This window comes from Corvus brachyrhynchos, unplaced genomic scaffold (assembly GCF_000691975.1).
Source record: "Corvus brachyrhynchos isolate BGI_N302 unplaced genomic scaffold, ASM69197v1 scaffold1005, whole genome shotgun sequence".
Taxonomy (NCBI): Eukaryota; Metazoa; Chordata; class Aves; order Passeriformes; family Corvidae; genus Corvus; species Corvus brachyrhynchos.
Genome location: NW_008238124.1, coordinates 181383 through 209335, shown reverse-complemented (window position 1 = coordinate 209335; position 27953 = coordinate 181383). Strand labels below are relative to the sequence as shown.

The following is a 27953-nucleotide window of genomic DNA, read 5'->3' as shown; positions in this document are numbered from 1 at the left end:
CTCTGAGGAAGTGCTGCAGCAGCCACACCATGGACTGTGGCCCCAAACGCCTGCAGTCATCTCCCCTTGCTGTGCAATTTGGGTGACCCACAGCAGAATTCCCAGTGCTGTCTAAAGTGAAGCAACCGACACAAAGGCCTTGTGATGGGAGGTGTGACACGTGGGGCCTTGTGACAGCAAGTGTAGCCAGTTGGGGGTTGGGCTCCTCTACCAAGTAACAAGCAATAAAAAGGAAAAAGCTAAAGAGGTCTCAAGTTGCACCAGGGGAGGTTGAGGTTGGATATTAGGGAAAATTTCTTCGTGAAAAGGGCAGTCAGACATTGGAACAGGCTGCCTTGGTAGTGGTGGAGCTACCATCCCTGGAAGTACTTGAAAAACATGTGGATGGGGCACGTGGGGACATGGTTGGGTGGTGGCTTTGGCAGAATGGGGTTAACAGCTGGACTTGATCTTAGAGGGCTTCTCCAAACCTAACAATTCCATGATTCTGTGATCTGTCAAGGGTCACCAAGTCACACCGCACCAACACACACGGTGGGCACAACAGGGCGAGTGGCAGCAGACAGTGCACCAGGTGCTCACTTGGACACTCACTGATGCAGCACATTAAACATGGTAATCCCAAAATGATGGGCATCTGACAAGCAAGGGTGCAAGGACCTGCCCAAGCCCTAGTAACAAGCACTGCAGACCTGCCTCACCACTGCAAGCTCTGATTCCCAGCACATACTGTTGTGTCCACATGTACTCTGCTTCACAGCCTGAACTGTTTACTAAGGTTGAAACTTTACCCAAACCTGAGTTCTCTGACATAGGAATGTGAGCATTTCTTGAAATTGGGTCTTTGGCTACAAAACTCAAGCTTGGAGACCTCCTGCAGGGATAAAAATTGAGCGTAGGAAGCGCATACCTTTCAACTCCGGGGATGAAGTAACCCCTTTGCAGCTCATCTGTCTCACAGAGGTGCCACTCAAACTAACAGACTCTCTGTTGCTACCTGGGGTACAGAGAAAAACCTTAAAAACCCTAAAAGAGCGCTCTTAGTCAGTGTGATCAAAGTACTGAGACGTGACACTGTCCGGTGCTTTTCTTTTGGGATTTGTGCCTCTAGCCAGGAAGCACCAGGGGTATTTTAAAGCCCTGTCTCAAAAGAAGCGTTATTTTCTGAAAGTGAAGAACTTTGGTCTCAGTACAGATATGAACGTGCAGGAGCTGGCTATCTGCATAAAGATGTCACTTTATTTGCTAAACCAGAATCCTACAGAAAAGTCTTGCTTTTAATATTTTAGCAACTCCTCTTTTGTCAGGCTCTGATATTTCTGAGGTCATGTTAAGCTAATTCTGCAGCCTGACAGTGCCAACAGCCTCCCAGCAGGGCAGTGTGGTCACACTGGATGGGATGATTCAGTCTAATGCCTGTTGGTAGAACTAGGAGGTCTGGCCACCCTTCCACCACTACCACACTGCTGCTGCCACTTTTAAGATCTAAGATCTCTTCTCAGATGCTTCTCAGATCTAGCCCAACACAGACTAACCCAGAGGTAGATATGGCAGAAGATGGTTCTCACAGCCACAGAATCCCAGACTGGTCTGGGTTGGATGGGACCTTAAAGCTCATCTCACTCCATGACCCTGCCACAGGCAGGGACACATTTCACTGGACCAGGCTGCTCCAAGCCCCATGCAACCTGTTTTTCTGCTAGATTTGTGAGCTGAAGTAACACATATGGAATCCCAGCACATGCTAAAGCTGCTGGAAAGGCAGGAGGTGACGAAGCAGCAAGATCTTGTGCTGTGAGTTTGAAACAGCTTTGCCAACTCTTGATTCTATTAAGTATCCTCTCATTACTGAAGCAGTACAAACAAAACTATGGAAAACCATCTGACAGCACAGCCCACACAGCCCAGTCCTTTGAGTAAGGATGTCAAGAGAAGTGCTCAAGGCATGAGGTGACTAACTAGTCCCTGAGGAGGATAACGAGGTGAACGCTCTGGAAACAGCACTGCTTTGTGTCAGTTGGGGTATTTCAATGCTCTCCAAGGAAAACATGCTGAACAAGGTTATAGAACTTTATACTTGGTCTGAAAATGCTTGTCCAAAAGCCTGTGCATGAATATTTCACAATCATTGATTCTAATTTCCAAACAAAGCTGCCTGTAAATAATCTTTTTTTCAATACATTCCGAGGCTGACTTTTCTGGCTTGCACACCACTGCAATAAAGGCCTTGTGGCAGGAATTCACAGAATATGGATTCCTGTTCACTGTGCTACAGGTGTTCTGGCTTTGTGGGGCTAAACCTGGCAAACGCTATTCCAAGCAGTCAAGCACACAGCCAGGACACAGAACAGACACAGGGCAGAGGAACCAGGGGATCCTCAGGTGCCTGCTTTACTTCAGGTGATGCCATTCAAAAGCAACATTTTATCCCAAGGTTCCCTAAATGTTACTCGCTAGACCCTTCAACCTGGCCACATGCCACAGCTGGGGCTGCCCAACACTCATGTGACACCCAAAACAGTTAGAAAAGACAGCTCAGTGACATACAGTTCGTAGTTTTGGTCTTCAGTCTCTTGCTGCACTGACAGCTCCTCCAGAGTTGCATCAATATCCAGCTGATTTGTCTCCAGCTGCCGTAGCAACGTCTCCCTCTGAGGAAAGGAAAACAAGCTGGGTCTGAGCAAAGGGTCAGTGTAACAGATCTCTGTGCACTGAGATCCCATGTCACCACTCTACCACAGCAACACATCCAACAGCAGCCCTGGCCCTGATCATGGTGTCCATTTAAATACAGAGTGCTCAGGGAAAGTGAATAAAAAGTAGATAACCCATAAAGTCTGTGTAAGAAGCACCTTGTTCTGTGAGCTGTTCTCAGCCATAAATCAATAATGTGTTATTTCAGACACCACATCACCAGTTACATTTGGAGAACGGATTCAGCTCCTGCAGAAATCAGTTGTGCAAACCATTCACTCAGGCCTTTGATTTTCCTTTTTCAGCACCCAGCTGATGCAAAGCCTCCCACCAATCTTCTTTTGCTGTCCGGGTAGATGAGTGAGCACAACCTGCCAACTCAGGGACATTTCAGAAGTCCTTGCCCCTCTGCCTCCAGCTGCTGTCCCACAGAGAGGGGTCAGACACCCCAGTCTGGTTCAAACAGGCAATAAAGTGAGCTGACTGCACTAATGTAACCCAGGGCTGCCCCACTCAGTCCTTCCTTTCCCACATTTCCAACAGAACTCTAACCAAAACCTCAGCTGAGGGGAAATGCTGGCTTAACAGACTCCTTCCTCCTGACATCCCAGATGGCAGCAAGGAGAGATCAGTAACCACAGGCACAGCCAGCTCCCTCATGGGCTGCAGCCCCGCAGGGCTGACACAGCATCCACTCCTGCAGAAACATCATTCCGGATCCCCTGGACAACACTAGAGCTGTCAGTGGTGCAAATCCTGCCCCAGAGCCCCAGCCCCTCTGCTCAGGCACAGCTGGCTGGCACACAGCTGTGCACTGGCCATGCCAGTCAGCTCACCTCCCGAATTTTGGAGTCAAAAGCCACAATGTTCAGTGCCTCAGGGCATCAATTCTCCCTCTCCAACTGCCTGTGCACTGGGTGGCACAGGAGCAGGGACAGCTTGTGCTGAGCTGGGCTGGTGCCTCCCCATTACGACAGGGCTGTGGTGCCATGGGCTGCGTCCCTGCCTAGGCAAGAGGAGATGGCAGAGAAACCCCAGGCTTCCTCCAAACTGCCAAGGTTTTTGCTTTGATAACTGCCTTATCCTCCAAGTCCATTTAAGCTTTCCTCTAAGAAATATTTTTGAAGGCTAGCATCAATAACCATGGTGAATTCTTAATTGCCTGTTTGACAACACTTAAACTCACTGCAGAAAGATCCCATCAGATTAAAAGCCCCAAAGGAAATCTATTACATAATTCCCAGAATAAAATCCATCTGAGAAGACAAACATTTGCATGAAGTGATGGTGTTCAGTGTCTACATGCACATGCTGCTGGCGTTACAGCTTCATAGAGGTGACAACTTTGAAGCTATTGAGACACTGCACAGATGTGAAGAGCAATTAACTAATCTGGCTCATACAAATCCCAGCAAGTGTTGTGTCCTGGGGAATGGTCACAGCACAGCCTGAGCCCCCTATGGAGCAACTGATTTATATCAAATTCTACCATGACTGAAATCAGCAAAAAAGCTTTAAGTAATTTTTATTTTGTACTGTAAGACTAGGTGATTCATCACAGTTGACAACCTTAATTTACTGGAACTGGACAGAGCCCTTCTTGAAATTTAAGGGCTTCTGTGATCATTTAAGCTAATTTGCTGCTTCCAAGGCATATAGAGTCTTCATGTTTACCTTTGCCATTGTGTTAAGAGCTCGGAGCAATCCCTCTTTTCTTTGCTGTGTAATTTTGATTCATCATATTCAAGTGCTCTCTGCAGATGGGAACTTGACTTTAATTAACATGTATGCATGGAATTATGAAGTCATTAGTTAATGCCAATTCCTTTATTGTGGTTTACAGACAAGAAGGATTCAGCAAAATATGCTATTCATATTTAGTTGCTACACTAACCAGAAGTACTAATGAAGACTTTAGAATTCAAATTCCAGATTTTAGAATTCAAGAAAATCAAGATCTCAGAAGTAGTAGATGTCATCGTTTTATATTATTCATGCAGTATAAGCAAAAATGAGACAAAAAAGGGCAAGTCTGCTGCTTCTTTGTCCCCAGTTTCCTAAGACAGGTGAAACACATGCTGAGCAAATTAGCTGAACAAACAGAGACAGAAGGGCTACTGCTCTCCAGTGCTTACCTTAGGCTCTTTGATAATGACTTCTGTTAAACAAGTGGTGTGCCTTGCCTTACACTTTGGCACTGAGACACACACCAGTTTTATTTATTTCAATTTTCACAGATCACAATTAATCAATAATATATATGAAATGAAGAGAGAGTTGCAATTAATTTTGTACAAATTCATCACTACTAACAAACTTCCAAATACTTCAAAAATATATTCTATCATGCTGGTTATTAAAATATTAAAGAAACATCTTATTTTTAGCAATGACTCAAAAGAAGGGAATAAATCATGAGCTACAGACCAATGCTTTGGCTGAAAGCCACTTGCAAGGGCTTCCTGGGAAAAGGCAATTTCAGTTGTCTGCAGAATCCTGTCTCCTTCCAGCGCAGCATCCGGAGGCCTGGGTGACCTGATCCCATTTGTGGGCCACCAGCAATACCTACAGCTAAACTGCATCCTTGGGTTTGCCAATCCTGCCCCTGGAAAGGAACTGATCAATAATTGAACGGCTCAGGCTGGCAGAGAGAATGTGCTCTGTACTGGGGGTATGGATTTCAGCCCCTGCTTTCTCCATGGAGGATGCATGACTGTAAACTGAGCCCAGGAATGTGCCACTGAAAACCACACACTGACACCAACCCTGCTGAGGGACAGCCTGGGACCTCGGATACAGCTGGACCACTCTGCCCTGGAAAGCTGTGGAGGGCAGGTTGAGGGACACAGAAACCTTTGAGGCTGATTAAATCCTATGTGCATTTCATACCTGGCAGCATCCCTCTCCTTTAATTCTGCTCTGCTCCAAAGGAAAAAACTCCCTTCTGGAGCCTAGTACTGGCAAGGATCTCTGAAGGGATAAGCAGAACCTTTAGGAATTAAGTTTAGATGTGATTTTCCAACAAATTTCAGCTCATGCTGCACTGGATGTTAAACAGGGCCAGGCCTGGTCCCTGTGCACTGCAACACAAGGTTCCCAGCAAGGTTCTGGGAGCAGCAAAGTGCCCCAAGGCAGCTACTGTGGAGCAGCACGAGGCACTGCTCATGAACCTGTGGCACAAATGCGAGGGGCACTGGAAAAACCAATGCAGCCCATCTTGGCTGAAATCTGACATCAAGTAAAACCCCAAAACCTGGGATGCAACCAAAAATCTCCAAATGTGCAGTGTCATAAACCCCAACATTTCACCAGCAACATGCTGGCAGATTTCAACCTTCTCCACTGAGCAGCAGGTTGGATTTACAGCTCAGATTTCTACAACTTCCTCCTCAAAAATTTGTTTGACTTGTTTCACTGGGGTTTAACACATTCAATTCTTTTATCCTGGTTCTTTCTGCTCTGCAGCCTGAGGACCTGGTAACATCCACTAGCATATCTCAGCTCCTTCTGAACTAGCATTTCACTGGGGATTGTTTAGATAAAAATACACACAGACACTTCAATTACTGGTGAAAGACAATCAGGATCAACTGCCTGGGTTTTTCCTATCTGATAGAAAACAATGACACAACAACATATGTGCCCTCAAAAAGCATAAGCTATTGATCCCAAAGGACCAATAGGATCACCACAAAAGGTGATCTGCTAAAGGCCCACAGATGAGAATCCCACTCTTCACAGCCTTTGCATTTCCCTCAGCCCTCCCAAGAATCCTCAGTTATGAAGGAAATACAAGACTGGATCCATGGAAACAGGATCCAAGCACAGCACATGGATCTCATATTAAATGCCCTTCACCATTAGGACAAAGATTTTCAGCAAAGAGAGGTTCCTGAACTGCTCAGGTAATGGCCAAATCTCTTCCCATCTGAGTTTTAACTGAACAGAATTGAAATCTGAAGTTTAACAAACGTCTGTATGTTACGTTTTTGACTTGGGAACTGCACCATTGGATGCCATTTTCACGCCAGTGCAAATGGAGCCTTTCTCCAGAGGCCAGCATTGGGAACTCAGCACAGCCGACCTCTCGCAACCAGAGACATGGTTAAGTCACAGGCACCGATGTTCTGACATAATTTCGTTATACCAGCTTTAATGAAAACAAAAATCTTCTCAGGATCCTTTAACAGCAAATGAAACCCCAAATACCAAATTCCTGCCTTAGAGACAAAGCAAATCCAATCTGTCCCACACACCCAGCACATCAGGATAACATCCCTGCCTTACCTGCAGCTGCAAAAAGGGGATGTTGAAGAACTTGTGCAAGTACTTGAGGCCAAAGCTGTTCTTCATGGAAGACTCAGCATAGCGGAAATAGGAGGAGCCGGGAGGCCTGTGCCAAGCAGAGAGAAGGACACTGTACCCAGCACACCCTGCACAGGGCTGAATTACACACCACGAGCCACCCCACAAGCCAGCCCCCAGCCTCAAACGTAGCCCAGCAGGTCATTCTGCTTGGACTCGTTATTTTGTGTACAGCCAAAACTCACACTGAAGGGTGGCAGAAGGTGGCTGCTGGTGTGTGACAGTGCCATGTGTCTGCCAGGCTATGAAATACTCTGTCAGGACACTGGGATATTGGTTTCCTAAACTGGGGATTCACAGCTTTACCAGCGGTTCATTTTGCAGTGAAGGTTTTGTTTTAAAACCACAATCAGATGGACAAAAATCATATATAGAAATTAATTTGTGAAGAAATTATTTAAAGGTGGATGAAATCTTAAAACTGGCACCATTTCTTTGTACCTGACACAGGCATAAACAAATAAGAGATGAGGAAAATGAAAAAAGTACCTTAAAAACACAAAACTACATAAAAAGGTACAATCTACTGAATCTTGACCAACAAATACTATTTTATACTACATAACAGAGCACCTCAGATTTCTGCTTAAAGGAAATGCTTGTCTGGCTGGTGAGGGAGGTGTGACTTGGCTGTGCCCTGTGAGTGCTGTGTGGGGATGCTCAGACGCAGAGCAAGGACACAGCTGCACTGGCTGGCTCTCTTGTAGCTCAGTCACTTGCAGCAGAGAACAGCAGGGAGAGGATTCTTTCACAAGAGGAGGACTATCCAGAAAGAAGATGATTTGTTGGGTACAGCACTTCTGAAAGGCACATGCTGCCAGCACTCCCGGCTTCCAGGAGCACGGTGAACGATCTGCTCCCAGATCAAAGGGCCCATGGGGTCAGCAGACGCTGCTTGTGAGACACGGGGAGCTCTGGGAGCCCAAGGCAGGCGCAGGGCAGAGGACACACGTGACATGGATGTGAAACACGGCAGGGACACGGCGATCCACCGCAGGTGTCAGGTTACAGCTGAGGCCTGCTGCCCTGCCCAGTGAGCCTCTCACCTGTTCAGGTTGTCAATGAGGTCCCGCACGTCGCCGGGCAGGATGACCCGGTGCTCCCCCATGTCCCGGTAATTCCCAAGCACACACACTGGAACGTGGGTCGGCACTTTAGGAAGCTCCCTCAGAATATAGTTAAATGTCCTTCATCAGAGAGGAGAGAGAGAGGCAGATGAGTGGGAACATCCTTCTGTTAGCAGTTTCATGCACAAATCACAAAAAAATACAAACAATAATATTTTTTCCAAAATCCTTCTGAGTCTGTGGCTTCTTTACCCCACCAGAGAAATACATTAACCCTCAATATGTTTGGATGATTCTTTATTCAAAAACAACTTCAAAAGCTCAATAATTCACTTTCACCTGAACCCTCGCATCTCCTACAGCAATCTTGCCCTCAGTCCCGCAAAATGGTGTGGGGTCAGCAGAAGGAAAGGATTCCCTCCCTTCAGCTGTCCACAGGCTCACTGACCCACACCAAACCTGAACAACATCAGCCTAAATACAGAGCAGGAGCTCTCACCCCCTCCTCTTTCCACTCTGGTTTCCTTATCTTTCTCACCCTCCTCAGGTGTGCAAAATGAACAGTTCATTACTTCTGTACATAAATGCAGCCTGGGGCCTCTAAATAATCCTTACTAATACCAGTTTCTTGGGAATTTCTCACTAGCATTCTCCTTTCCCTTGTGTTCTGGGGAGCAGGGGTTTGTAACATGCTCTTTGCACCTGTGATACCACTAATTATCAAGCCTCAGCCAGCAGCGTATCAGCAGTTGCAGCACACAACCCACTGGGACCCTGCTTGTTTGGAACAAGCCCAGGAGAGGAGTGTATTAAAAGTCATGTCACAATATAAAGCTTTTATTTTAAAGGATACAAGCTTGCTTCAACTCATTAGGCTGGTTATCAGCTTCCAAATCCAAGTGGGAATCTAGAAATCTGGAAGTTATTTGTTTTGCCTGAACAAGGGAGAATCACGTGGTGCCACAAAAGGTCTCTTACCACTGCTTGGTGATGTCAAACATCATCACTACACCGTTGCAGTTCTTATAGACATCCAGGAACTCTGCATCCAGAGCCATTTCTGATTCTGCCTGAGGAAATAAAGGCAAAGAAGCAAAGAAGTAAATAATTGGATTCAACTTCAGGTTGGTACAAAACACAATGGATACAGTACTGAATAGGCAAACTTCCTAAAGTGACAACCACTGTAAGGAATACCTGTGGATTTCACACCATTATCATTGAAATAAGATACCTGGTGGTTCCCAGCTTCCATTTCCCATAGGAACAGGATGTGAAGCACCTGACAGTCTCTGACAGCACATGCTAAAACCCACCCCTGTCCTTCTCCCCTGTGCTTCCAAATCCTGTGTTGGCAAGAGAACTCCATATAAACTACAGGGTGGAGGACAGAGGACACAGCTCCCATTCCATCTTTTTCCTGACCCAGATATTGGCTCTACTCCTAATGCTTCTGGTGTCCAAAAGCAGAAGGCAGTTTCTCCCATGGAGGGCTGACAGGATTTATTAGTACCCAATTGGCTTTTCATCATTTGGACTCTGCATGACGCAAAGTCCAGATAGCACTGGTCCCAACTCGGGCTCCATGGTCCCAACTCGGGCTCCATGGCTCCTGCTGGAATGTGGTGCCTCTGGAACAATTCTCACTCATTCCCCAGGAGTGGAAAATGCACCCACATTTGCAAAGGAAGAAGCAGATGTGGTAACTGTTCTCATAAAGGCTTTTCCCATGGGAGAATATTTTAAGAAAAATTCTCCTCATCTGCCCGCACAGCCTGAGCAGACTGGCACCAGTGAGAGTCTAACAGCCCAGCTCCAAGGAGCAGCCAGAGCAGGGCATCAAGTCACTTCTTCAGGCCCCACAAGAAGGCCCTGACAAAAGGACTTTCTGCCTCTGCCCACAGGCACACAGGTACAAAGCTGCTGAGCAAACATCTGGGCCACAGTCACTCCCAGTGACAGAATGGAAAGGGAAGGAGCAGCGAGGGCAGGAGCAGGGCTGAAATGCACAGAGCAAAGAGCGCAGAGCATCAGCGATACCACTGCCCCTCACCCACCTGCCAGGCCGGCCTTAGAGCAGAAACAAATACAGAACTTAACTCCCTGTGGACCAAAGATGGACAAGAGGCCTCCCCCTGAGAGGCAGACCTCTGCATTCCAGGTGACTCACCTCCTGAGGGTCATTCTCCAGTTTCAAACCATCTCCTCGTTTTTTGCATTTTCCTTAAAAAGAATTGTAAAAAACCATAAAAAGCATTACACTGTGCAAAGAACTGCAGGATGGGTCTGGACAGGAGCACAGCAGTTTGAACATGACCATAAAGCAGATCCTACTTCTACTGTAAGCCTGGGGGATGAGGAGGGGTGGGACAGGCATGCCTTGCTGCACAAAGGATAACTCTGTGAGATCAGGAGTTATATTTGACGGATATCAAGTATCTCCCAGATGTCACTGACAGCAGTTAAGAACGGTACTCTGAAACAACTTTGTTCTGTATTTTCCTAGTCTAAATAATGATGAGTTAACTAAATTATACTGGCACAGTCTTGGAATTCCTTCTCGTCACTTCTAGAAATTTCCTGTGTCACTGACAACAGAAGGTGTTGGCAGCTCAGATGCACCTGCAAAACCCCTCCCATTGACTCTGTAAAAGACATTGTAACACTGAGGACCAAAACAGCTTCCACCAGCTCTTAACTCTACCGAATCACATGTGGAACTCAGGGCTCTGCCAGATGCTGCATGGGAAACAATGTTTGTTTTTCCTGCACACAGCTCAAGGATAAATAGAAAGAAAATACAGTTATTCAGAAAAGCTTTAATGCTGCAGGTTACAGAAGGTGATTCTGGTGGGTGCTTCTGTGCATCACTGCAAAATGTTTGCCCCACTCATGTCATCTTACTGCTGACATCTGAAAGGAGCAGAAATATTAATCCTGATCCCTCCTCATTTGGGCAATGTGTTTCCCTGAGGGATCCAAGTATGGGCTCTGATTCTTCCCAGTGCAGCTGAAGGTGTGGGATGTCTAGGCCGTGCATGTCTTTTCCCACCTCAATTCAATTCCTTTCATTTCAAGTCAGTGACATTTGTGTGGCTTCTCTGAATATCAAAACATCGCTATTTCTGCAGGCACTGCTAAATTATGCTTGGCATGACCTAAATTTCTAGGTATTAAAAGAGAAGCCCAAGCAACCACAAATACTCTCCATCACTCCTCCCATCCTGAGCAATCAAGGTGCCTGTCTAACCCGGGCACACGTACAGTCAATGCTTTGAGACAGAACATACAACCTGCACACCTCTCCCTGCTCATGCTTTTCTGTGTGTATCCAGAGCAATAAGGGATATTCTCGCACGCAGCTCATCAGTGCTGCAAAGGAGGTCATCTCAAAGGAGTCATAGAGCTGGAAAGCGCATGTGTGTACAGATTCATGCACAGGCTCTATTTTTGGAACCCAAACTGCAGGATGAACCAGACAAAGATAAGATCTATGCAGTGAAAAGATGTAATTCAGCCTGTAAAGGCAAGGCACAGTGAGGATTGTGTCACTGTATGCATGAGGTCCAGATTTTGAGGCTGTAATGATGTGTAATGGAGGAGCTTCAATCAGAAAACACAGGTGTTTGTGCTGCAATGGCTCAGGTCCTCTCCCTGGAACGATGGCTGCTCCTCATTTACAGGCATAAGAGCAACACTGGCACCAAATACCCTTGGCAGCAGTGCCCTGGAGTCTACAGAACAGCTCCTAATGGACACTGGGGGTGTGATCATCACTTGAGTCTCTGCATCAGTATGTACCATCAGTTTTGCTGCAGGATAGAAGGATTCAGTACAGCTTCCAGCAAATGCTGTCCACCGTGCACGGGAGCTGCTTCCCTTCGCCAGTCAAAAATACAAGTCTGGAATATTTGCATGCCTTGTGTTATCTAACTTGGGACATCTGAAAATAATATGAACTCTGCTCTTTCCTTTTTCTTGCAGCACATGTCTGGGAGGCAGAGGGGGGAAGGGGCAGCAAGGAGGAAAGGAACCTTCAATACAAGGGAAAGCGTTTGTCTATTTTGGGGGCAACAGAAAAAAATATAATTTGATCCCTTCAGTCATGTATTGGAAAATATGTGGGAACCAAAGTGGCAGAAGTTATAAGAGACAGGAATTCACAACTGTTCCTGACTCCCCTGCATTCAAGCAGCTTCTCTGCATTCAGGATCTGTTACTGAATCTGTAAGAATCAGCTTTATGACCTACAGCAGTTACACAACTTGCTGCAAAGCCAGAAAGATGAGTCAGGATTGTGACTTTTGCTGAGAGGGATCTTTCCTGTGTTCTGTCAGTTCCAAGAGTAGCAAAGGAGATGGTATTTACTACACACGCCACACAAAATCCAGTACAATCCACGGCCAGAGGCAAGCTCATCTTGGGAAGATTTTAACAAATGGCAGCTTTCCAGACATGATCCCAGCTCCCTGAGCAGGCCCAAGGAGAATGCAGCAGGCAGCAGGGAAGTCTGGATTCCAGGGAGTCTGCACATTAAAAAAAAGAATCCCAGATAGTCACAAGCCAAGAGGAGCAGCACAGTCTGGCAGCTGCCATTCCCACTGCCTCACCACACTAACAAACCTCACAGCTTTTAAGCTTTCACAACACACCTCCCCACATCTCCAAATTATCATCTGGATGCCAAATAACCAATACAAAGCTAAGTCACCAGCCAGGCAGGGTCAGCAGAGCTGCCTCTGCATCCCAGCGGATTCTGGAGGGAAAACCCACACTGCTGAACAAGCAAGGACAGGGAGCACACTTCTGGGGAGCACCACAGAAACAGCACTCAGTAAAACCACCATTAACTTCAGCCCAGAAATGTACACCAAGTTCTCAGGGTGCAACTCCTGCAATTCCCCCCAGCCCCCTGTGACTGCAGAACAGCAGCACTGCTCAGCAGGGGAGAGCCCAAAGCTGCTTTACACAACTGAAGCTGAAAACTGCAGTTCATGGATGCACCTGTCAGTTAAGATACAACCCACATCAGGGCTTTCCACACAGTTCCCCACATCATTCAAAAAGAGGTCTCCTATTTCCTCTGAAAAGGAAATGGGGAGACACTGGCAAAAGAATTTTAGCCTGGAAAACTTTATGTTGAAATGTGTGTTCAGAACACGCATTTTTTGACAGTTTCAAATCCAGCCTGATAAATGCAGTGTTCTGCCCAACTCTAAATATGCACACTAGCCAGGATCTGGTAGGCAAGGAAAAAAAAAGGAGGATCAGGTCTTGTCAGCACTATGCTACAGCAGCACTGGATGCTTTACTACTGCAAGTCTACAGCCCAGTGTGGCTCTCACCAAAAGCATCACGCAGGAGGATTTTTTGTCCTAAGCACACAGAAGGAAAACAAAAATGTCATAACATTAGGATGAAAGTTAGATATGAGCAAGCTCTTAATGCTTAATACGAACATTTTCCTGAAGTTGTGCTTATGAGGAATCCACAATGTTATGTCAATAGGAAAGGATTTGATTTCATTAACATCACGATGATCTGATTTTTACACTGCACTGATTGAGCACAACTGATTGCAAAAAACCATACGTATCTGTGGTCCATAAGTACGGATATTAACAGAATGAGCTTTATTTCAAAAGAACATAAAGTGAAGGGAAGAGAGTCCTTTGAGATTTTCAACGCAGGCTCTGCTGTCAGAAACTAAAGCAGGACCAGAAGAGCTGTTATCAACATCTGCACATAGCACATCCCGTCCCCTTTGCCAAAAAAACAACAAGTCTCTAGTTGAGAAGATGACTCTGCTCAGAGAAGCTATTCACAGAAATAAATGCTGGAACCACATGATTCCCAAATTAAATATCTATCTATTCATACCAAAGCTGCAAGGCAGCGGGAACACAGATGTTTTGCTCAGATTCCAGCCCTCCACTTGTTATCCCACAATCCAAAAGCCAAACTGTAATCAGACTGACTTCAGCAGTAACTCTGGCCTAAGCAAGGTTTTGTCTACACTGTTAAAACTGGGACTTAAAACACTAAAAAGATAAAGTGCTCAGGATTTTCATTTAAAGTTCCTGGCTCAAGTTTACCCTGAAGGCTCCATTAGGTATCTGAACTATAGATGCTAACTCTATTTGTCTTTTTTTTTTCTCTATTTCTAATACAGTTCAGCTAACATGAAAAATGACATTTCTCCTTTTCCCACTCCCTATTTTACTTTTTCTCTTAGTTTTTGGTGTAACACAAGTGTAAGTTGCACAGGTGATGCCTCTGTGATGCTGTTCTGCTGAGGAATGCCTGAGAGCAGATTCCAGCTAAGGCTGCAGGAAAGGCAGCACCAGACAAACCATCAAAGTTTGAGTTTCGACGACTGTGGTCAACAAATTTGACACACAGAGACACCAAACAAGGGACATAACTCACAGAGCAAGAGCTGCTCACCTGCACAGCTGCTTTCCTGACCATACTCACACACTAAACCAGGAGCCTGGCTGGTATTAAACGCCTCTTAGAAGCCAAACAACACCTGCATTCGGGGCTACAGAATGGGCTGCTGAGATTTACATCCGAACCCCAACCCCTTCCAGGAACAGATCCCACTGCCTCCCAGTATGCACTGCATCCAGACTGTGTCTTCACAGATGTTTTGGGGTTTGGTTTTGCTCTTTATAAAGCAAAGTTTATACTCTGACAAAAATTGAAAACTAATGAAAAATGTATTTATATATAATAAAATTTTCCTTGGCTAAGCATTTAGAAAAGGTTTTGGAATGCACATATTGCATTTTCTGTCCTAGTGAATTTAAGTAATTGGCTTCTCTTTCATCCTTTCCCCCTGCATACATTACCCACTGCAGCTACACTTTTACCAATTTAACAACAGAATGCCTTCACAAAAACAGCTCAACAGGAACTTTTATAACCAGAACAAAGAACTCAGAACCTGTCTAAACATACAGGACACTATAAAGGGGAGAAGGTGAAGTTTATTCTAAAGCTCAGAGAACCAGAATGCACAGAGCAGCAGGCACTTCATCTGTCATGAGCATGTGGAACACTGGGTTTGATCTGAAGTTCAGATTCCAGATAATGGGTTCTAGCATAGCAGACCCACCTCTCCTTTCCTTACTCTTTGTGGAAGTGATATAAAAAAATACAGATATTTTTAAAAGCAGAAGTAAGCAGGTATTTCTGAACTCCATGTAAGTTTTTAATTAAAACTGAGAAAGGACAATGAATCTCCATTAGAAAGAAAGTTATAAATCTTACCTTTGTCAACGACATCCCAGACTTCAACTTTCACAATGTCATCAGTGGCTGGAAGCACAATAGAACACAAAGGGTTAGAAGGTTTCAGTAAAACACCCATCACTCAGAGAGCCCAACCCAAAGCCAACATGGAGGAATGTCAAAGCATAGGAATGCCAAAAGAAAAGCAAATTCTGGGCAAGAAGAAAACCCAACCACAACAAGAAGGCAGTGAGCTGATGAGGGTCCCAGCTGTCCACCAAAATCATGCTATCTAAAAAACTTCATAAATACTCTTAATCACATAACTTATTGCTGGATTTCCTTGCTGGCTCATGTCAGGTTTGAAGCATGTAATAAGTATTTTGTGTAGATTCTTTTCGTAACATAAAGAGGTGTACAAAGCCTTTCAAAAAAGATAAAAATCTGTCTAAAAATAAAAATTTTGAGGATAAAGTCTGGTTTATAAACAAGGCATACAACTGGAAAAAAGGAATACACATATTTAAGAAAGATCGACCTTACAGCATTTCCATGTGAACGTGACAGCCAGTGCTGAGAGTCCTGCAGCTACAGAAACCCATTCTCTCTGCATATTTCCAGGTGCATTTTGTGAAAAATAAGGTCTCACTAGCAATTTTGCTTCCTATTGAGCTGCAGCATCAATAAATTATAACCAGCAATATCTATCGGAGTTGTTAAAATCTGAAGCAAGACATGCAGAATTCTAACTCCAGTGATCGCTGGTACCCACAGGCAGCCACTTCCCTTTCGGGTGGCATGCAGGATGAGCAGCTCTGGTTCAATGTTTCCATAGAATCCAAATAAGCAGTCTGTTTTTCAGGAAGTTGTTCCAAGAAACAGCTGCTTTTTGGAAATGTTACAGGCTTTGAAGCGAAAGCTTGTACTTGGAGCAGCTCTGAACATAAAGCTGGAATAGGAGGACAATGCCTCAGAGCAGAAAATAATACCACAGGATGGCATGAGAGTTTATCTAAGTGTCATTATCAAACCAGGAAGCATTTCTATACAGAACTCACTCTTGGCTTAATTAAATGTTTCAAAATATTGTACAGATTGATTATGAATAAAGGAAAACTTTGATCCTTTGCTTCTGGAGAAAGACCCTTTTTTACATTTATTCATGAAGCAAAATCAGCCTCTGTTTTCCTCACAGTAATCCTGCTTCTCTTCCCATGTGCCAGCTGGGCAGGGGGCACTGGATGAACAGGAGACTCCCCCCCTCCCCGGGTCAGCCCAGGCAGTGCCTTGCAGGACTGAAAGCACACAGGAGTACAGCACCTGCAGCCCAAAAACTTCCGCTCACACCACGACACTCCACTAATTAACTCAGTCCCTGAATATTTCTCTAGATAATTGAATCAGGTAGGGTAAAGTCCAACCTATGAATCACTCACCTGGCACCCAGCTGAGCCAGCTCCTCCCCCAGGCATTGGCACTGCAGGAGCTCTCCCTGTGCCCCTGCAGGTGCTGGGACACAGATCAGCTACTGGAGGTCTGCCCCCTGATTCCTGCCGTGCAGCTGGCAAGGCAATCCCAGTGCCTTTCCACAATCAAGGTTTGCTGCAGAAGAGATATTTGCCTTCCCCAGGTTTTGCACGGGCTCAGGAGGAGCCCAGGAGGCTGCCTGTTCTTTCCAGAAGTGCCGTGTGAAGCAGCACATCGGGACTAACAGCTGAGAGAAGTGAGGCCTTGGGCTGACAAGGGAGCCTAGCACTGGCACTTTGCTCCTGAGCTCTCCACCTCCTTCCCAGGAGCCAAACACACCCTCAGTTAGGACGTGTTGGCCTGCTGAGTGATTCCCACAGAACTGACACCCTGCTGAGCAGCAGCAGCCCCAGACAGCTGAACCCCCTAACCCCACAGACCTGCTTTACACCCTTCTGGATGACAGGAAGGGCAGAATTTCTCAAAGAAAACAACTGCATGAGACCCAGGAAAACCGTATTTCCACATGCTCTTGCTAGCTCATAGCCAGGAAGTTCTTCCCTTTCATCACTAGTATCATTCCTGATTATCCTGATCATGCAAGAGGATAATTACTTTAGTGCTGCTGCGTTGGCTTTGGTGTGTGACTCATACCCAGCAGCATCTCACTCAAAGCAGCTCTGTGGCAGCAAAAAGAACTCCAATTTATCCCTGCAACTCCCTAACTTGGATTAGCACAAACCACGGATCAAAGCACTCTAAAGGTCTGTCCTGAGCTGCTGTTTGACCAGTGGCACACTGAACACTGCTTTCCTTCAAAATGATGGAGAGCCACGAGAAGTCTCCAGTTGCAAGAAAGCTCGTTTAAAAATAAAAATCATCACATTGTGGGTGGTTCATCACCAGGAACTCACAAGCTCTCAGACATTTTTTACCCTCATTCAATGACAAGATTCACTTCATATGATCTGGATCACGTATCCTACAGTGCAAAGTAACTCTGCTATCCCCCACTCCCCCCCCTCAGGCATTCAAAAAATCTGAGCACAACTATTTGTCAATTTTTATTTCATACTCCCTTTCTGAGGCTGCCAAACAGAGAATAAAATTGGTGACTAGTACAATCCAAAAAAGTGTTCCTTAAGGTCAGGAATGGTAATTCCTTACTTGGACACAAAAATTACAAATACCCATTAAAACTGGCACAGAAAAGCAACCTTGTTCATTCTGAATAAGAAGTAACTCAAATTCCTCTACCTTTATTAATTCCTCCCATATAAAATCTCTGAAGGTGCTACATTTTGCATCTAAAATTAAATTCTTCTAAGACCAGGAAATGTAAGAATCCTTCAATACTTGACAGTGATTTAATTAACGTCTGTAAATATTTGCCATCAACTACCTCATAATGTTTATTCAAGGTAGCTTGAGAGCATGAACAGAGGAAAAACAAACTTTATTTTTCCTCTACAGATTAACTTGGCCAACAGGGCAGGATTTAGACCTGAACCAAGTACTCTGAGTGCCCATATCACCAATCTTGGATGGAAGCTTCTCACAGCAGGAAGCAGACTTTACAATGTCTTTAAAATGAGGGTTGCTTTTTGAAATACATTTTAAGAAAGTAAATGGAAAATTTTCTATATTAGTGGAAATTATTACTTAGACCATAGACCATGTTTTACAATGTAAAAGAAACACAAATGAAAAGCACCATTTCAGGTACAGCCTTGCAGGTAGTTTGACAAGGTCAGCAACACTTCACCCTGAGAAAAGTCCATCAGCATGTGTACACACTGTGGTCAGCTCTGGCCACGGAGCTCTACAGAAACGCAGCACACCCAGGTCAGAAGTGAGCCCTAGAAATAACCTACACACCTGTGGGTCTCAGCACACAGCAAAGCCAGCCTCAGGTGTAGGTGTTTTCTACCCCAGGATTGCATCAGTGTTGAAAAAGCAGTGCCTGAGCCTTGGCTCAGGAAAAGAAATGCAGACACAGGTGAGATGACTGCATCTTCCTCCAAACACCTTTTTGCATGTACACATTTTATACCTGTTCATGGACACAGTTAGATATGAATAAGCCTCCTAGAATAAATTCCAGACTCCCAGGGTGTTTCTACCTCAAGTGTTGTGTAACCTGCACCCATCAGAGAAGAAACCAAACTCTGATGCTTGAACCCATGATACTTCAGAAACCCACAATTAACACTTGATGCATTCTTTACACTTGGACATCTAGGAAAGAGGAATTTTATTTCTTACTCTGATCTAAGTCTGTTTAGGCTGAAGCATTCAAATTTGATTTTGGAGATAGTTTCCATCATCCAACTTGTAAGCTCTGTGTTCATTCCTCAGTAACTGATGTGCTGATATCCTGAGAGAGAGGAAGAGGAGTGAGGGGAAGGATGCCACAGCTAACATACACCATGCCAGAGGTTTGGCTGTAGATGGGAAACACCAGTGTGTGACCACAGCAGATCTGCTGGTGAACACATCCTGTGGATGTGTGAGCATTATCACGAGTCTTGGGCATCACCTGGCAATACAAATCTGGTGGTGAATCAGACAGAGCACCCGATTTGGTGCTCACCCCACTGCACAGGGTGTTCTCCCAGCTGGGAGGAGCTGGGCAGTACCTGATTCAACAGAAGATCAGAGTGAGGCAGATGGACAATGTCTGATAATGACAAACAACTGCTGACCTTTTTCATACAGCACACTCAGACTGACAGAGCACTTTCATACTGAATCAGGAGTTCATCCCACAAGTCTGTGGCATTCTTGATCAGCAACCTGAAAGGTGGACTTAATGAGCTGTTGAATCACAGCCTCATGCAACTTCAGTGCCTGCAGTGTCTTCTCCAGGTGGGATACAGGGCTTGCAACCGGGAAAGTAAAAATTAAAAACCACATCTGATGACTCAGACTCCAGCAAGAACTTAAAAAAGGCACTGGCACTTCTGTGCTTCAGTAAGACAGCCTAGAGCTAATAGTACTACAATAATTTTTGAAGCATCATCTTCCCCAGTCACCAGATGCTCTTTATATTTTCATCAGTGAAATCCAGTTTGCACCATGTATTCACTTCTAGGCAACACAGTAACACCCAAAGCAGAGTGGGCCTCAGAGACAGATTTATACAATAACCCCTCCTCATTAACATGTCAAGCATATTACAAATATTTCAAATACTTTAGACCACCTATTAAACACTTCCCTTGAATTATGGCTTCCACAGACATATTCTTTAGCACTTATAATACAGAGCTTCTGACAAAATTAAAAACATGACTAAGAAACTATGAATAATAAATTAAAAAGAGTGATGAGAGACCATTTTGTCTCCCAAGCAGACAGAGAAGAAGTAAGAAAATGAGGCTGCGGTGGAATTTCCTCCCCCAGGGCACCGTCCCATGACTGTCACTCCCTCCACCCTCTTCCATCTTACTTTTGTAATTCCAGTGGATGCTGGTGACTTGGATCTCCTGAGTTGGAATATATTCCTCAATAAATTTCTTTCCCTGCAGTCGGTGCCAGAGTGTGGTTTTCCCAGTGTTCCTGTCCCCTCGGATGACAATTTTCACTGGAGAAAAGAGCAAGCAGACAAATAAAGTGATTAAACCAACTTGAAGAATGCTGTGAAAAGCATGTTAACTTTTTGCAAGCATTATTCAGATGCAATTAGTCCTCCCATACTACACAGGCACGATGGGGTTCGTTAGAAAACACGAGCCTCAGTCATTTAAATTAGTGTTTATTCAGTAACTCACACCAGCTCAGCAGAAAGAACCAACAGCAAGGTTGAAACTTCAGAATCTGCACAGCTTGAGCCTCTGCTCTGTAATGGGCACACTTGACCCCTTAAGCAAACCTGCAGCAGTTTGGTTCAGGCTTTAAAGGAAGCAAAGGCCTGAGCCCCAGCTGGACCAAGAATTCCTCTAGGAAAGACAGAGAGGAGCAGTGACACAGCCAGCATTGATGCACGTGAGCTTGGAACACCACACCAAGCATGGATTAGCACAAGAATACCAGGTGGCTTTTCCAAGACTCATGTATCAAGGAACAAAGAAAGATGTGGGCACAAGCAATCTCCTGCACACCCTGCCCATCGAACGCAATCAGACTATGAGCCCCCACGCTATCCCATCGATATGACAGCCGGGGCGAGCCTCCCCTGAGCCCTCCGTGCCCGGCTGTGTGGCTGCATGCTGGGGACCTCCCCTGAAGCTGGGACACCTCTTAAGCTTCTCCTTGGGGCAGAGACCTTTTACCCCTGACAGATCAGCAGTCTAATCCAAGCTCTTTCTAAAGACCAACTGTCTGCCAGTGAGTCTCCCCTTCCACTGGGACACCTCTCTAAGTCTGAGGTCCCTTACCTGGGAATAAAACATCCCTCCTTGCCCAACAGATCCTCAGTAAGGGACTGATGGCATGTGGAGTTAATATCAATGAAATTGATACTCAGTATTAATTACTATAAACTCTGTATAGATAATTCCATTAGACATAAACTGTCCAAGTCCAAGTCTGAGACTAAGATTGGACCCAGATGCACCTAAGCTCCATCAGGAGTTTAGAAAGGGGGTCCCCTCTGAGCCTCATAACCCAACAGGAGGGTCTCTGTGTCACTCGTTCCACCTCAATTCTAACTTGATTTTCCTCAGGGTGTTTCATGCATGTGGTCAAGTAACAGAGTGAACTTTGCCATCAACCTTTGTCAAGTCACACTTTAACAATATCATATTTAGAACATTTTTGCTCGTACAGCTGCTGCTCATTCTTTAAGTGATCTAAATCACCCATTTGCAACATCTTCCTACCCTCCTGCCTTCTCTACCTCTCCCTGGCCCTTACTCCTACTTTGTCATACCTTATTCCCTTACCAGCCTTTTCTGCCCGGCTTTTCCTTCCACTACCTCCTCTATCCTTTCCCTTTCTCCTTAAACACCTCTCATGCCTTGAGAGAACAGAATCACAGAATGATTTAGGTTGGAAAGGACCTGTAAGATCAACTATTCCAACATTCCCTCAGCACCACCAAGGCCACCCATAAACCATATCCCCAGGTGCCACATTCACATGGTTTTTAAGTCCCTCCAGGGATGGGGACTCCACCACTGCCCTGAGCAGCCCGTGCCAGTGCTGGACAGCCCTTTCTGCGAAGAAATTTTCCCTAACAGCCAATCTAAACCTCCCCATGAGCAACTTGAGGTTGTTTCCCCTCCTGTTACTTGTTACTTGGTAGAGGAGCCTGACCCTCACCTGGCTACAATCTCCTGTCATCAGGCCCTTGTGCTGGTTGCTTCAGTTTAGACAGAAACACATTCAAACTCTTCCAAGGAAAGCAAGTGTCCAAAATATCAAAAAGTGTAGCAATTAATACGAACTTTCCAGAGTCAATTCAAATGTTATCTTGTTCTTTCTGAAAACACTACCTATTATTTTCTAAATTTTCTGTTACATTGTGGAATTTTTTTTTAAATGCCATTTTTGTTTTTAGTGGCAACCACACGGCTACTGGAAAACATAAGCTGATCTAAACTGAATTTTTATTCTTGTGTTTTGATTTGGAGCTGTGATCCCCTGGAAAATGGGCCACCTCACAGACACCTAATGGCAGTCAGGTGATTAGCATTAGGTTGTGCATCATCATTTGGGCAAGGAGATCTGAGACAGAAGGCTGCCTTCTGCTGCAGTTCAGGAGCTGCTGCAGGCATTTCAGAGAAGAGCTGAAGAGGTCAACTTGAAGATAAAACATACACGAAGTCTGTGGAGGAGTTCTGTCTAGTGCTGCAGTTCCACTGTGCTTTTGTTCTTGTACACAGAGGTTTATTCTTTTTCAGAGCTGTTTATTCTTTTTCAAAACTACTTACTAACACCACACCAGGATAATAAACACAAAAATGAACACAGTATTTACAGGTTGACTTCACTTAAAGGTCCCAAAGGCAAAAATGAACACAGTATTTACAGGCTGACTTCACTTAAAGGTCTCAGAGCATCTCTGCAGACACAACAAACGAGTTCCTGCATTTCCTGTCACCTTGTATGTGATTGTTTCCTACTTACAGATGGTAAAACTATCAACAGAACATCCCTTAGATTTTTTGGACTCATGAAGCAAGTCCATGGCATAGGCAGAATGAGACTCCATTTGTCCCCTTTCAAACCCAAACCTTTCCAAATGCTCCCACTGCCTGCCCGAAAATGTTCAAATTCATATCCCCCCCACCCCAGAATGTGGCAGGAGATACTAAAACAATGAGTTTTAGGGGCAAATAGACCCTTCCTTAAATAGTCAGGCTGGTCTCAAGGTGCACTTTCAGGATCACTACCAGATGATGTGGTTGTGAGCTCTCCCCAGAAGGAACAGTCTTACCTCCCCTGGGACTTTCCTCATGCCAACACCATTTTTTATGCACTTAAACATGGAGCTGGATCAAGAAACTGAACTGGCTGAGAAATAACCTCAAAATTACCCATTTTCAGTTTTCTTCTTTAGCTCCAGTGCCCAGCTGAATGAACAGCATGAGCAGCATGTGGGAGGCATGGCTGGAGTGCAAGGGAATCCCCCCAGCCCTGATCAGCTTGTGTTTAGATCAGTGCAAGGTGCTTGTGGCACCACAAGCTCAGTCTGAGCAGGTCCAAGGGCCCCTTCCAGCTCCAGCACTCTCCATTAGGATCTCTCTCCTCCTACTTAGTGCACAAGTTCTCACTGACTCTTTTCCTGAAGAAAGAAAAAGTCTTTAAAAACAGAACAGGAAGAAGGCAGGTGACACAAATCACTTTTAGCAAAGCCAAGTGTATTTGGGACTTTGGCTGGGGCAGGTGTCCTCAGTGACAGGCACCGGCAAGGCAGGAAGAGCTGAGTGAGCTTCCAGTGCACAGCCAGGCTGGTGCACCATAGGCCTGGGCTGTGGCTGAACGTGGAAAGAGGAACAGTAATTATAGGTGAGGTTAATGCTGTCAAGTAAAACTGTTGCCTTATTTTGATTTGAAGTTAAACCAGTACTTACTGCAAACAGCCAGAGGTTTGTAGCAGACAGGAGAATTATCTGTGGGAAGAAGGGTAGGGATGCGGAATAGATCAAGAGGCAAGGAAAAAGCTAAACAAATCACTTTATTCATATTGTCATTGCATCAGGAAAACCAGAGGGATTTCCATTCTCCAGATAGGGAGATGGAAGCAGAGCAGTGACGATACAGGCCCAGAGAACAGGTCTGAGACCAACTCAGAACTAGAAATGAGGAATTCCCAGCTCTGCCCATATTCCTCCAGGACTTGCAAAGATCCACAAACTAATAACCCCATGGAGAGGGTCAAAACCTTACCCTCATTAAGGTCTTTGGGACTTCAGCTGAAATGCTTTGAGCTTGTTCTGCTGCCAAAAGCAGCACCACCTGCTCTGCAGACCCCCCCCCAGGCACACTCCCCGCAGGTACAGGTCAGCAGCACGCAAAGCAGGGCTGGCACATGCTGCACAAACACCTATGGCAGCCATAGGGGAAAAGAAGGTGGGAAGTGGCAGGAAGAGGAGAAGCCTTTCTTTTGGGAGTTGTGCTGAATGGAACTACTTAACAATGAGTCCGGGAACTGTGACCCTAAAGCAACACAAAAGAAGTAAGGACTATAATGCTTACTAAAAAGGCTTACTAAATGTACTAAAATACATGGTATTAGTTAAGTTTTGTCTTTTAAGGAATATGCTAGGCAGAAAAAGTAGTAAGGAGAGGGAGTGGGGGAATTCTTGGAGCCACTGCCTTTGGTATACCAGCACTGGTGACTGTTCAGCCTGTGCTCCAGGCACACCCAGCAGTGGGGTTTGTCAAGTGGCACACTGGATGCAGTGTGTAAAGGCCAGAGCCATGTCTGGGGAATAGAATGGATGAACATTTGGCACCCCCATGTCTTTTGTTCCTGTCCCTGATCAGCAAATCCCAGGGAATGCCCAGCCAGAACCATTGTTTGCCCATCACTGCCTTACATAAATGGTCACGTTTGAGTGCCCTGGTGCTAAATTATGTTCTGCAACTGCTCTTGTAATTTGTTCAAACAAGCACTGCTGCCAAAGGCATGAGAGCCACTTCCTCCTACCTGCTCTTGCCATGGCCCCTCATGGGGCCAGCACAGCCCTGGGAACAGCCACACAGCACACCTGATCCAGGGTATCCCAAGCAGGAAAACAAGACTCAGTTTTCACAAAGACTGGCTCCCCACCCTTGGAATCATGATCCCTTATAAACATTCCAGCCATGACATACATGGCACAGACCCACATCATTTACAGCTCTGTGCTTTCTGAGTGCTCAGGGAGATCTGGTGTTTACCAGACGCAAACCACAGCAGCTCCATGCAGATGGTACAAAGTGTGTGTGATGGAATGCAGTATGGAAATGCTCTTCTTTTACAATACGATGTCCCAAGCAAAGGACATGATTACTGCCAAAGGCTGGTACCAGCCTCTGTTCTCATCATTTTATTCGAAACCTAAACCTTCCCACCTTGCAATGCTCTTCCTTTTGAAAACTTGACTGTGTGGGAGAGGGACCATCAAAACAAATCATTTGGGTTCAACTTAGTGTTCTATTCTACTCAGGGTCTGTAATTGACAGTGCCATTAAAACACCTCACAGCCTTCAGCACCACCTCAAACACGGGGCTGTCTGTTACAAAATGTACCTGAGAGCCGTAGGGCTGGCACAGCAGGGGCTGCTCTGCTGCTCTGAGCCCAGTGAGGCAGCCAGAGCCAGGCATAAGGCCTGTGTCTCAGTCTGCTTTATCAGTGAACAACCCAAGGTATTCTCAGCACACTAAATATATTTCTGGAAAGAAAACAGGCTTCATTCAGGATCTGTAGTGGTCTAATGCAGCAAAGAAACATTTCTGCAAAACAAATCCCAGAGCCCTTTGGTTTAGATTTAGGCAGCTTCAGGGAAACAGAGGAGTTGTAAAGACCTGTGTGTGCTAACAGTGGCTCCAAACCTGCACGCCTCTGCTGAATGTTAGGGATTTGCCAAGAAAGGAGAATTGGCAATGCACAGGACTTGCAGCTCTGCTCTTCCTGAGCAATGGCCCTTGTAATGACATTCCTTCACAGCCCACCTTCAACTGAGACCACCTCACCATGCTGGAACGTTTCCCATCTACCCCGTGCCATGGCTATAGGGGGTACCTGGAAGCCCTTTCGTAAGCCAGGCTGTATCTCCTATAAATATTAAATAACAGTGATGCTGGGAAGAGTTACTATGGAGATTGGAAAGCTTGCCTTAAGGCAGTGACAGAAAGCTGCAGTTTTATTTCAGCTATAAAGCAGTAACTAGAACACAAATCCTGGTAAGACAGAGCACAAACCAAAAACCTTTCCTGAGGCTTTCAGCAATGAGACAAAAAGCAGCGAAGCTACATTTGACATTTTTGGCCTTGCACGAACAGCAAGGCAGGTACCATCCACAGGTCTGGCACGACGCAGTCACCACGGAGCAGAGCTGGTCCCATCCTGTGCCAGCAGGATGCAGCTGATCCCTTCTGCCCGCAGCACAAACCTCCCCTGTCTGAGAAGTCAGCTCCTGGCTCTTACATAATTCACAAGCTGGTATTAGCTACCTGATCTCCAGCACTCAGCTGCCAGTGCAGCACACAGGTCTTCTGGGCTGTGGCCACACAAAGCCTCTGCACAAACCAACAGTCTGAGACCAGCAGATCTCCAGGTACGTGTTTAAGGACGCAGTGCTGTGTTCCAGGGCAGCACTTTGTTCCTCACCCCATCTTTCACTGGAAAGCCAGTCTCAACAATCACACTGCTGCTGTTCACATCCAGGACTGCTTGCTAAGATACTAACTAATTCTATAAATTAAACAGCACTGGCATATCTGCAGATGTGCTATGGGTAAAGGCACCAAATGCTTCTCTAGTAAAGTAGAGCACTTCGAAACCTCAGTCCCAAAGCACAGTCAACAGCCGTAACGTTAAACAAAGGAAAAAACACCCCAAACCCCAAAGTGCTAACTTCATCACGTTCTGTTTCAGACCAAGATCCAACAGAAGTTCTATTTCTTCAACGCGTGTGCCTTCACAGAAAATATCCAGTGCCACGTTTACAAATCAGTCTTTTTCCCACCTGCCAATCTCTCAGCCTTCTGCAATCTGCTTCCCCTGCCTGCCTGGATCCACATAGATGAGCTGGTACTTGCAGCACTCTCTGGAACCAGCTCTATTTTCAGCATTTTAACTGCTGTCCCTGTCTCACAATTGTTACTTTGGGACGTATTTCACATACTTGCAGTGCCCTCCTGAAACACTGTATTACAAATCACCTTTACTGAGCTCCAAGGGGAAAATGCAGCCCTAAGCCTCAACACTGAGAGGAAAGGAATTCTGAAAGCATTCCCCGAGAAAAGAGCAGATATATCAGTTGCAGAAAAGACAGTCAGGATGAAATTATGTACCAAGAGCACACAGAGGTATTCACTGTCCACCTTTTATTAAAGCCTGGCAGGGCTGAGCTTTTTAATAGACTCTTATCATACAACCACTAGAGCTTAATTATAAACACCATTATCCTGGGCTGCAGGGAAGGTCACCCACGCACTCAGAGGAGTTACCCTCTCGATGCTTGAACTGACACAAACTGATGTACAAGGCGCTCTCTCCTGTGCCACAGCCGGCAGGCAGCGCTCAGGGACGCTGCTGCACCGCGGGTCCCGGGTCCTGTACCGAAAGAGAAAAGTTTCCCGTCCCTCAATCCTCCCACGAGCTCCAACATTTAACTCCAAACTTGGCTTTGAGCGAATGCGGATAAAAGCACCAACGTGCATAAGGAAAGCACACGCACTCCCAGCCCCTCTGCGGTCCCCGGGCACCCCACGGGCACCAGACGGCGCCGCCCGCCTCCCCCCGGGCCGGCCGAGCCCCCCGGCCCAGCGCTCCGACTCACTGTTATACTGGACTCCCTTGGCGAACCTCCTCTGCAGCGCCTGGTTCATGGACTGCAGCCCTGCCGGGATGTTTTTGTCGCGGACCGCAGCCTGGTCCGAGCCCACCAGCTTCTTCAGGGCCGAGAACATCTTCGTGGTCCCACACCTGCACCCCGGGGAACGGGCCGAGCGCGGGCTCAGGGGCC

General features: G+C 45.8%; 1 protein-coding gene across 3 annotated transcripts in view; it reads right to left on the bottom strand.

Moving 5' to 3' along the window:
• RABL6 (RAB, member RAS oncogene family-like 6) overlaps positions 1 to 27947 on the bottom strand; it is a 50440-nt gene extending 22493 nt beyond the window's left edge. For 2 of the 3 annotated variants that reach the window (XM_017733408.1, XM_017733407.1), the window contains exons 1-8: positions 27768 to 27947; positions 20281 to 20415; positions 15402 to 15449; positions 10297 to 10349; positions 9105 to 9196; positions 8106 to 8246; positions 6982 to 7087; positions 2548 to 2651 (exon numbers count right to left, since the gene is read on the bottom strand). In XM_017733408.1, coding sequence (XP_017588897.1) covers positions 2548 to 2651; positions 6982 to 7087; positions 8106 to 8246; positions 9105 to 9196; positions 10297 to 10349; positions 15402 to 15449; positions 20281 to 20415; positions 27768 to 27897 — 809 coding nt within the window. In that variant the 5' untranslated portion in view covers positions 27898 to 27947. Of the gene's footprint in view, positions 1 to 2547; positions 2652 to 6981; positions 7088 to 8105; positions 8247 to 9104; positions 9197 to 10296; positions 10350 to 13471; positions 13502 to 15401; positions 15450 to 20280; positions 20416 to 27767 lie in introns of all 3 variants that reach the window. The other variant, XM_017733406.1, reaches the window with a different exon arrangement.
• Positions 27948 to 27953: the final 6 nt, after the last annotated feature.